The sequence below is a fragment of the Hemibagrus wyckioides genome, linkage group LG13 (genome assembly GCF_019097595.1).
Source record: "Hemibagrus wyckioides isolate EC202008001 linkage group LG13, SWU_Hwy_1.0, whole genome shotgun sequence".
Classification (NCBI taxonomy): domain Eukaryota; kingdom Metazoa; phylum Chordata; class Actinopteri; order Siluriformes; family Bagridae; genus Hemibagrus; species Hemibagrus wyckioides.
In genome coordinates this window covers 23,986,266-23,998,314 of record NC_080722.1, presented here as the reverse complement: position 1 = coordinate 23,998,314, position 12,049 = coordinate 23,986,266, and the positions used below count along the sequence as shown (strand labels likewise).

At 39.5% G+C, this 12,049-nt stretch overlaps 1 protein-coding gene across 8 annotated transcripts in view; it reads right to left on the bottom strand.

Moving 5' to 3' along the window:
• tanc2b (tetratricopeptide repeat, ankyrin repeat and coiled-coil containing 2b) overlaps nucleotides 1–12,049 on the bottom strand; it is a 170,680-nt gene that overhangs the window by 83,794 nt on the left and 74,837 nt on the right. For all 8 annotated transcript variants that reach the window (XM_058405731.1, XM_058405736.1, XM_058405733.1 and 5 more), the window contains 2 exons: nucleotides 11,375–11,446; nucleotides 9,333–9,527 (listed from right to left, as the gene is read on the bottom strand). In XM_058405731.1, the coding sequence (XP_058261714.1) occupies nucleotides 9,333–9,527; nucleotides 11,375–11,446 (267 nt within the window). The remainder of the gene's footprint in view (nucleotides 1–9,332; nucleotides 9,528–11,374; nucleotides 11,447–12,049) is intronic.

Sequence of the window (12,049 nt, the reverse complement as noted above, 5' to 3'; positions counted from 1 at the left end):
AGTGTCTTCCTAAAAGCTTCAACTCTGAAGCTTCAACCCATAACCTTCTGGTTGAAAGAACTAAAATCTTAATGAACTTTATCATTAAATATCTATATTATTTTTTTATGATGTACCACAGAATGCACTGAAATGCCCGTTTAGTAATAGAACAAATTTATAAACATTTTGTTTTCAAGAACTCTCTCTCTCTAATGTAGAATACAACACATTACGAGGGAATAGAATATATTAAATAGAATAGACCAGAGAATGTAGAATAGAATAGAATAGAATAGAAAACTAAAGGAGTAAGGTAGAGCAGAGTGTATTATAACGGAATAGAGTAGATTAGGTAGAATAGAACATAGAATATAGAATAGAATAGAACAAATTAATATAAAACTGGGCAGAATAGAATAGAACAGAACAGTAGGTAAAGTAGAGTAATAATAATAGAATAAAGTAGATTAGGTAGGGTAGAATAGAACAGAGAATATAGAATAGAATAGAATAGAATAGAATAGAATAGAATAGAATAGAATAGAATAGAATAGAGCATAATAAATTAATATGAAACAGGGCAGAACAGAGTAGAGAAGAATAGAATAGGACAGTAAAGTAGAGTAGAGCGTATTATAATGGAATAAAGTAGATTAGGTAGAATATAACAGTGAATAAAGAATAGAATAGAACAGAACAATAGGGTAAAGTAGAGTAATAATAATAGAATAAAGTAGATGAGGAAGAATATAACAGAGAATACAGAATAAAATAGTATAGAATGGAATAGAGATTGAAAGATTGAAAATTACATTTGAATTTTGAACAAATGAGATCAAAAATAAAATAGACCAAAACAAAACAGAAAAGAGAGCAGAAAACAAGAAAGCATAGAATAGGCTTCACAGAATAGGATAGAATAGAATAGTAGAGTAGATTATAATGGAATAGTGGAGTAGATTAGTGGAGTATAATGGAGTAGATTATAATGGAATAGAGTAGATTAGGTCAAATAGAACAGAGAATAGAATAGAGTAGAATAGAATGGAATAGAACAGTAGGGTAAAGTAGAGTAATAATAGAATAAAGTAGATTAGGTAAAATAGAACAGAGAATAAAGAATAGAATAGAACAGAACACTAGTTAATATTTGAGTATATCAGATATATATATATATAAATAGATAATAGAATGGGAGAATATAAGAGAAATAGACTAGAATAGAATAAAATAGAACAGAGCATAACAAATTAATATGAAACAGGACAAATCATAATGGAGTATATAAGACTAGGAGTTTATTAGATGAAATAGAACAGAATAGAATACAATAGAATAGAATCTCTCCTTTTTTTTTCAAAATGCACCTTGATTGTTCATCGAGAGTTGAAACATTTAAAGCGAGCAGGCCGAGGCACATCAATAATTCATTTCCAAGTACAAAGGTTGACTTTTAGCGAAAGCTGCACTGAATGCTAATCCAGGCTGTGCAGAGTGAGATTCTCCTGATTTTACACAGACTGAGATTTACGACTTTAATATCACCTCCTCAGCCTCAGTGTCCTCTCAATGCCAGGCATCACCTCCACATGGAAATATATCAACCTCACACACTGCTGCTGCTACTGCTGCTCAACTCTACTGCTTCAGGCTCTGGGATACGTCAGGGTTATGTATATTTAACACGTACGGATCTACTTCAGCCTGAAACTCAGAAGTCGGTGGAAGTCGGCCATCTATAAGGATGTAGCGATTCTTAAAATGATGATGAAGTGAATAGAGAGATTAGAGACATCAGAGAGAGAGAGAGAGGAGAGACAGGAGGCTTCTAGAGCCAGGATACACTCATGCTTCCTCTGCGGAAGGGATCAAGCAACTACTTTTGATAAATAATGGAATAATAAGATAATAATAATAAAAGGAAATCTACTTAGCGGACATTTACAGTCAGTTATAAACAAAGGAATTATTTTATAGCCGCAAGTTTGTGTGTTTCTCCCCCTCTGTTGGATAACCTAACACAGAATTTTACTGGTTGAAGATATGGATATTTTTAGATGGACAGAGCAGAAATAGGTTTGATATCAGCATTTATTTTGAAGATAGAAACATTTGTGTGGAAAAAAATGAGCCGGTTTTAGGCTAGGGAAGAACAGAAAAACTACAAATTCTTAAAGTGTCCACTCTCATATGAGCTTCATATTAACCTCCACTGTGGGGTGGAACATGACCAAGACGCTCATGGACTGAACATGGACACAACAAAATTCCATATGTTGGTTTCTGGGAAAAAGTTTTAAACAAATAATGTGTGCATCTGTATTCTATTTCTGGATACAATCATGATGTTCCTGATATATGGCTCATAAAGCTGGAGCACATTAAGTCTACACGGTATATGTCGGTTCTCCATCCCTCATCCCACACTTCCTCTAAGGGAGGAGCTAAGAAACAAGGAAGTGAAGCTAGCAAAGGAAATGAGGAGGAGCAGCTAAGAAGCACCCAGGGTTTTAGCTCACCGGCAATGCTGGTAAAATTCAGGAAAGCTTTCTGCACTTTTCACTCTGCTCAGGAAATACTGACTGACCATTTCTAAAAATGACAGACACGGCAGGCAGTCCATGACCCAGGGGACTGGGTCAGCAGGAAGAAAATTAGTGCTAAGTGACCTATTAGACCCTCAGGAGCTGTTCCACATGACTATAAACTGTTGTAGAAAGGACATCATCAACATTTACATTATTTACTGTCCACTGTCACCTAAATGAGGATGAGGTTCCCTTCTGAGTCTGGTTCCTCTCAAGGTTTCTTCCTCTCATCATCACAGGGAGTTTTTCCTCACCACCATCACCTTAGGTTTGCTCATTAGTGATAAATTTTAGAAATAAATAATAACTTTAAACTCTATCATTATTTCTATGTTTCTATATTTCTGTAAAAGTGCTATGCAAATAAACTGAATTGACAAAATGAAGAAAATGCTTCTGAAGGAGATTGAGGAAGTAATAAAAAAACGTTCTGACGTCCTGTGTTCACGAGTGAAATGATAACAGCGAGTACAGCTGCACCAACATCTTGAAAGGCTGTAATGCTGTCACGGTAGGGGGCATCCACACCAGTGACATGCTGTTTTACTCTTTAGCCATTAGACAAACAGGAAGATCATTCATCAGCCTGCTAATAAATTCCGCAAGATGGCACAGTGTCTGGATTGGAGTCATTCTCTGACTAAATCAACCCAGATATAGGAAAACATGACTCAACAGCAAGCATTTTTCTATGCCCTGCACACCAGTGCATTTTTCTGGACGGATATTACCAAGCTTCTGAGTAGCAGCGATGCCATAAATTTCTGTCACCATATCTATTTTTTGTGGTGTGCAGAGGCCAGAGGTGCTGAGTCAGTTTTCTTAGTGCTTTTTTGAGGCCATAGTAAATAATTTAACGGCTGTGTGTCTAATACACACAAGGTGGCACATTTACAGACTATTGTGTTGTGCATAAGTGGCTTATTAAAGTTCGTATTAGTTATCTTTCACAGCGGCAACATACGTATGCTTAATAAACGTCACTGCTTTAGGTCATTCAGAGAAGTTTTATTTCCAGAGAGCTCAGCCCCGAGTGAAAATCCACTATCAATTTGCATAATTTAACAGTCTGAATGGCAAAAAAACTGATCTATTCCACTGTAACTGAAAATGCAATGGTAAGTGTCCAGCTCCATCTTTAAAATCAACGAATTCCATCTCCCCGCATTCTCTACCTACAGGAGGCTCTGCTCTGCAAATGTCACATTTCCATTGAGCCGTATGAAACATCGTGGGCGAGGCAGAGATCTGGGCGACGGGAGGCATCACTGAGTCAGGAGGGCAATCGAGAAGAGATTTTTAAAGTCGAGGTTGAGGAATTAAGTAGCAGAGTGGGACATAAGACACACAGAGATATGACCTGAGGCAAATCTCTTGGACAGAGTGCTCTGGATAGAACGCAGGATGCGGAATGACAGCTGCATTGAAAACAAGGCAATGATGTAATTATAGAGTTTTAATCACTGAATGGATGGGAGGAGGGGAGAGAGGAAGTGGCCAGGGTGGTATAATCTCATCATGCAGCCTAATGGTTACGGAGAGGCCAATGTAATTTCGTCTGTTCGAGTGGGAATCCGTTGGGATGGCGGTAATCGTATTGATTGCGGTGGCTAATTAGCGTCTGATACGGGGGACGATGGCGGGATCAGAGCCCTGAGGGTTGGTCCTTCAAATATCTCAAATCATGGAACTCTACACACTCAGGCAAGCTTGAGCAATCAACAAGTTGGCCATAAACAGCACGCACCCCCTCTTCAACACCCCCACAAATACACACATCTACCTCAGACCGCTGTGCAGAAATAGCCGGCGATGACGAGCTGCTCTAGATGCCACAAAGCGCCGTCTGATTAAACGTCAATAAATCAGCTGAGCCATGCTGAGGCTGCATCACCAGCGATGTTGTTACAATCTGAGGGGCTACGCTTCAGGTGTCTACCAAGCTTAATAGCTACTGCCTACGTGCGTCAAAGGCAAAAAACAGGACAAAAGCAAACGACATTCATGGCCCAGGGACTGGGAAGTTGCGCACCCTTCTAAAGACCCTCTTTTGGAACAGGCACTGGTGGAAGAAGAAGGGCCTCCTGGGAGTCAGGAAGGGGCCGCATTGATCCGTTAAAAAGGTCAGAGCCCTCGTGCTGTGCTTTGTTTGGCAAGGGAAGCGAATAGGTGGAAAAATCTGTCGTCTCCCTCTTGCCACCAGGCAATCACAGAGGCGGCAAGATAAGGCCAGAGAAGATAAAATTCAAATCCGTCACTCCACAAATTGCATAATTCAGGTCCAGAAATCAAGGTCCACTACCACCAACTGTTTTGAAAATAAATTACCTTTTCAGTAAGGATCCGTTATTTAAAAACATTTATAATTAAACCATTTCATTTTTTAGCATTTGTTACCATTTAGCATTTTAATGTAACATCTATTTCATTTAAAATGGCATCATAGAGTATATATTTTACTGCGGAATTCATTAACTAGCTTGGTGCTGCTGATTAGCATGGCACACCTTCAGCAGAGAACGCTTTATCTCCTGAGCCTCAGTGCCATGGCGTAGCTTTTTTTTTCTCCCCAGAACATGCAAAAGATGAATAAACAGCGCAGAATGAAACAGCTCGCTCATAAAGCACCGACTTTCATTAAGGCAGATGAGAAGCTCTGCATGGCGGCTTACACCAAAGAATTACAAATGAGCCACCGAGAAAACACTCCAAATTACTGCTTAGAATTAAAGTCATACAGCTTAGCCCGCAAGCTCGGCTCTACAGTCATGACCAGCTGAACCCTGATTATTATTTTTAGAGGTTTAATAAAGGTGTGATGTCTGTTATCCCAATAAGGTACAAATGAACCAAATAAAATATTCTGAGCAAGACAAACTATCACTCTAAAAAATATTGATATATATATATATATATGTATATACATATGCACTCAACTTTATTCATAACAGCCATACTGCTCTGCCACTGATTTATATTCATATACTATACTTTTATATTTTATTAACATTTTTTCATTTCCTACCTGTACATGCTACACTTAATCTATTTTTTTGACACCTGTTTATAGCACACACGTATCGTACAGTGTATGAGAGTGTATATGACCAATACAGTTAGAATTTGAGTAAATATACACGCTAATTATGCACTAACTCTGCACACATATATTAATATAATGAGTCACTCTAGTGTATTCATATGCTATATTTTTCTATATTTTGTTTAATTATTTTTTCTTATACAGCTAATTCCACTTTATTTCTATTTTTATTCAATTTAATTTACTTTTATTTTATTTTATTTTTAAATTCCACTTTTTGGCTATTTTATGTTGACCCTATTCTTATAACACGGACCATAATTTCACTGCATGTTGTATTGTGTATGATTGTGTATGTGAAAATAAAAATTTTAATTATAATTTTATTTATGAGATATATCCAGCAAAAAAAAACACTTTTTTAAAGTTTAACCTGGGGAATATGCTCAGTTCAATTAAATTTTTATTAGTATAACACTTGAGATTGTCAAAAAGCAGCTTTACAGGAATAAACAAATGAATAAATAAACAATGTTTTAAGTGTATATTTATCACTCACATACACTTGTTACGATTTCAAATGAAACAAAATATTCCCATCTTCAATCTGTTCTTGTTTTTGACCAACACATGAGGGCAGCACTCTCTAGTGGAGATGGACGGACTGTTTCTCGAACTCCAGACTGGTTCTTATCTAAACTGCAGCAATAAGACCCGCCCACACAGTCATTTTCAGCTCTCAGTCAGTTTCCAATCTCCTTGAATTAAATACTGAAATCTCCTATATTACAACCATGAGAGTAAATGTATATCAACCGCTGGCCTTGAACAAATAACAGGAGCATGTAATGCATAATGCATGAGGCTGGAAAGCTGGGGGTATGGATCAGCTACTGTCTGATGATCAACCTCAAGCTCTGTGTATGTGTGTGTGTGTGTGTGTGTGTGTGTGTGTGTGTGTAAAGAACATTTAAGTACAGAATCCAAGCATCATTCAAAAGCCACTTTAACAATACTGAAAAAAATCTATTCTTATTAAAACCGCTTTTAAAACCCCTTGTAAATATTAGTAATAAATTGTAATTTTTTAGCCTATGCAGGATTGTGGAGATCTTGGATCATATCCCAGTGGACTCAGGGCACTAGGCAGGGGACACCCTGGTTTGGGTGAGGTGGAAACATTCTGGACTGGAGGAGGAAACCAGAGGAAACGGAAGAAATCAGGCTACAATACATATTGGGGTGCTGGGGGAGCCTATTTCAGGGAATTCAGGACACTAGGCAGGGGACACCCTGGATGGAGTGGGGTGGAAACACCCTGGACTGGAGGATGAAACCTGGGTAAAAACAGGTTATCCAACACATGCAGGGTTGTGGGGAGCCTGGAGCCTATTTCAGGGGATTCAGGGCTAGGCAGGGGAGACCCTGGATGGGGTGGGGTGGAAACCCCTGGATGGAGGAGGAAACCAGGGTAAAATGAGGAAATCAGCCTCCAACATATACAGGGTTGCAAGGATCCTGGAGCCTTTAAGGGGGATTTAAGGGGATTCAGGGAACTAGGCAGGGACCACCCCGGATGGGGTGCCAAGTCATCAAAGGGCACAATCACACACACTCACACATCCATTTACACACTAGGGGCACTTTAAAGACAATCAGCCTACAATGAATGCTTTTGGACTGGGGGAGGAAACTGAAGTACCTGGAGGAAACCCCCAAAGCAGAAGGACCCTGCACATGCAGGGGGAGGCAGGTATTAAACCCCCAGCCCTGGAAATGAGAGGCAAACATTTGAACCTTGTTTTACACTACTAATAACTGCACAATTTTCACTCGCTGGAACTTGCGTCATGCCAACTGGACTTCTTTCTTGTTAGATCGAAACGTTTCACTACTCATCCAAACAGCTTCTTCATGTCTAAGGGAAGTCGGCTGGATTCCACAAATTTGTATCCTCAGGGTAAGGATTCTTCCCTCCCTGGAAAGCCTTGTTAAGGGAACAAGGAGAAGGTGAGATTGGGGGGAGTCATTCGGAGAAAGAGAGAGTCATTAGGACGTAATAACCCTAGAGAAAGGAGAGTAGGTAGAGTGTATTGAAGTATTAGGGTATATACTAAAATATCACTCAATGAATTTGGTATCATTTCTATCCATACAATCTAGAGAGCACTGCATTTCTTGTGTAGTGCAACAGTAATTCCCAGTCCTTTCCAAACATAAGCCAAACACCTGGCAACAGCCTTGCAAGCCAGACTTCTAGCTAACACTAGAGATTGTGCTCGTTTTTCCTGACACAAAATGATTAAATACACCTATTTTCATAGGAAGGGAAGGCAGACAGTGCAAACAGCTAACCACAGCCAGCTGGATTTGCATAGACTGTGACGGAGGCTACTGAGTGAAAATCCTGGAAACAGTGTAGGCTTACTAAAGCTCAGCTTGGAAAATGATTTAATGCCAAGCAAATAAATCTCTTAAATAATGTTTGAAAGCGAAACACTGTCATCCATAATCCAGAGACTGTGTCTTGCTTCAAAATGCTCATGGTTCTCACAGTGTTTACTGTAGAAACTTTGACTGAAATAAAAAGTGTGTAGATGAATGTGGCAGTGGAAAAATCTGATCCAGTGTCCAGCATTGACCCATGGACTGTTTGAGGCTGAAACTACACCTGCTTCAACTCCTTCATGAAGGGTTCATTTTATCATAGACAGTCTGTTCTATGTCTGAGTTATGTCTGCGAGTCCAAAAGAGCATAACTGGCCATATTGTCTGGGTGGGAGGGACAGCAGTAGTCTCTCCCCTGTCAATCAAAGCAAACTAACCCATCATACACATGCATACAAACGAGGGTCAACATGCTGCCCTGTAAACGGTCATTTCCAAGTTGCAATAATCCCATGTCAGGATGTACAATGTTCAAAATAATAATAAAAACACAAAAAACAGGCAGTAGCTAACCAGCTAACTTCAGAGTTGTAACGCTAAGGATTACCTTCTTGAAACAGTGATTAGTAACAGTGATTGTTCAGTCTATACTGGTCTAGGTGTTTTCAGTGTTTTGTTTAACTGGGTGTTGGTGTGAAATTTTGTTACCTCAAACACAGTAATGATGCAGCATTAGCAAGTTCAAACCCCATGACTTTTCATGTCTCTGAGGAGGCATGTGTCCTGCTGCATTCACAAATAGAGAGTATACAAAGCAAGGCATCATGACTGACAGTTACCGTTGCCGACTAGACTAGTGGGTGTGTCCAGTGATGTGACAATTTTATGCAAATAAGGAGCGACTTGGTGCATCGACTACTAATGGAAGTGAAGAGTGCACGTGATCCACAGCCAAGAGCACACACTACTTTTCCTTCATCTTGTAAGAACTACTTCTCCTTCATCTTAAAGAATTTTAATGTTTCATTTTAGCCCATAGAAAACTGAAATCAATGCTAGTTGCACCACCTACTGGTATGTGTGAACGTAGCATTAGTTTTCATGTGTAGCTAGCGAGAATCGTATAAATGTGCATACATGAATATGGCAATTAATGCAAATGAGTAAGATTCTGTGTGGACTGTTTGAGACTTTCACATGAACCCAACTGCTTTAGTCACCAGCACACCACACCACTAACCCCTGCCATGTAGGGTATGTTATTCAGTACTATACAACACCACAGTACCACACAGACAGCAGGAGGTTCTGGGTTTTGGCTCTCGGCATACCTGTAGCTGACCCGGTGCTGATCTTCTTCACTGGCTGTAATCTAACGTTGACTGTCTGATGTGCGAGAAGAGGAGAGGAAGGGAGGGAGCGAGACACCCCCTCCATGATGCGCATGTGCTGCAGACCCTCAGCCATGGAAAGAGGTGGCACGTCGTAGTCTCCCTCGAAGGCACACTCGCTGTCGATGCTGCTACCTACAGCACAGCGGCACGGTGGAAAAACACACGCATGTGCAGATCTCATGAAACACATACATGTTTGTGTCTGTTACACTCTTGATATGCTCTCACTGGCCACTTTATTAGGAACACCTCTACCCACTGTTTCCCATCCAAACATGGCTGGACTGCTTATTTTAAAAATCTTATGAATTTCTCACACAGCAGTTTCTAAAATGTATACAAAAAGTCTGAACATAAACTGAAGCCCTGGACCTGTTTCTACAGGCTTTTATAACCATCCACTGACTGGATATCTGCTGGAACAAACAGGTGTTCCTATTAATCTGGCCAGAGAGACTACTTTTTTTTCAGAAGGAAACTGTCAAGCTAGGATGCATTTCTGTGCTATATTAATGCTTACAAATTTAATATTTCGGTCAAATTCATCTTTCTTAGTAAAGACAAGCCTGCCATTTAATGTGACCACCATAAGGAATCCCAGGAGACAGTAACAATGATTTATGATATCAGCATCATAACTCGCATCAGAACGATTTACAAGATTGATAATATTACAACTCAGGAAAGGTTAAAGAATTATTATGATACATCGTACCAGACAAAGAGGTTGATATAAATGCTGTCATGTCTAATGAAGACTTAATGTTGTTCCATGCGTCAGTGATGTCATCAAATATGTTTAAATCAGTGTTGCAACTCTGATGGGACAGGACGCTGTATGATTCTTCCCACCAAAATATAATTAACCAAATCACACATAAATAAAAAGTTTTTTTTTTTTTTGGCTAAAAATTCCCTTCATCTCTTATTCACACTCTCATGCTTCCCATCAGGAGTATCTATAACCAGGCAAAGAGCTGAAATCAATACAGGACACTTAAAACTGCCAGTCAAAAGTTTTTGAACAAATGGGGTATCTTGTATTATCACTCACTATTATTGGCACAGAGGAAATAAAAAGCAACGGTTAAATAAAAAAAATGGAAATCCTTGTGGAGCTTTTAAACCTGCTGCCTATCAGATCCTAATTGGACTCTATATGTAAGGTGTTTAGTCTGTTTGGCTCGAACAATGGTCTGCTTTTTCACTCGGATTCAGATGCTTCAAACGGACTAAAGCACAAAAGCGTATCGGCTTTATTAGAGGGAAATCTGTTAAGCCCATACATACGAGACTCAAAGACTTACAGCACTGCTATTAAATGTATTAATCTAGATGTATCAATGTTTTGTGCCTAAAGTGTCCAATTAGAATGATAAGAAATAGAAAGTTAGATTAGATGAGAAATGGCTAGCTACTGAAGTCCAACACTTTAAAAAAAAAAAAAAATCAGTAAACGTTTAATCTAACCAATGAATCTGTATAACTGAATAGAGAAATGCTTCTAATAAGTCGTTTCAACCAAAGCATTAAAACAGCAATGTATATTTTAACAAAAGCATCCTTACTCTATTCAGTGACAGAGAGATAGACTGTGTGATGTATTTAATTTTTCCTGTTTTATAACTGTTCATATACAAGCTCAGCATTCCTAGCTATGTATTCTCAAATTCTCAAGCTCAGTATTCATTTGCTGCAATATATTTGGACTCCAGTGTTGCAGAAATCCATGACAGAAACTTGGCATATTAATCAACAATCTGCAAACCCTATACCAAATGCCTCAAGGCAAAAACAAGCAAATAAACATGAACATGAAGATTAGCTAATCATACAGCTTATCTCTAGACTACATCTCTCATTTCCCAAAGGCCCAGGCAATAACCATTTCTAGTTTGCATTTACAAGCACGAGTGAAAGCTGTGCTTTTGCTGTGTTGTACTATACTGTACAGTATCATGACACTGCAGATGTCCTACCTTGACCGCCGAAACTGTGGTGAGGATCTAAGCTGGCACTCCGTAGGTCGCTGACCTCTTCACTTCCTCCATCTGCAGAAGTTGAGAAGGAGAAAGAGGAGAGAGAGTGAGCATGGCGAGGATGAGGAGGAGAAAACTCTAAATAGCTACCAGCTTCCTGCTGGAGAAGGTACGCCACACGCGGGTCCACGAGCCACGTCCGAGCTTGGAAAATCCCCATGAATGTGCTCACGCACAGCCCCTCCACACTACTGCTGCTCTGCAGAGACCCGTTCCTCAGAGGGTAGAACTGAGAGACGGAGGACAGGCGCTGTTTCTTAAGCTTTCCCATGGCTGCTAGTATGGGCTTGAAGCCATAAATGACCATAAAGAGCTTTTACTTCCAACTGAGAAGAAAGTTGACTTCCAGCACTGCAGTGAATGACTGGACTGGGCAGCGATAACACAATCACCACAGCTGCTTTACACTAGCTTGTTTGCTGATTGATTAGCATTGTGCTAACTGTAGCCAAATCAATTACTGTGTTCCCCCGAGGGATCATATCAGCCTCAATCTGGGTGCAAGATGGAGAAAGTGGAAGAGGATTTAACTCCTTTGGGAACGGGTAGATAACAACATGTGGGGTGTGGAATAAGAGTTGCTAGATTTGGGTGTTTAGTAGTTTTTTTAAGAAT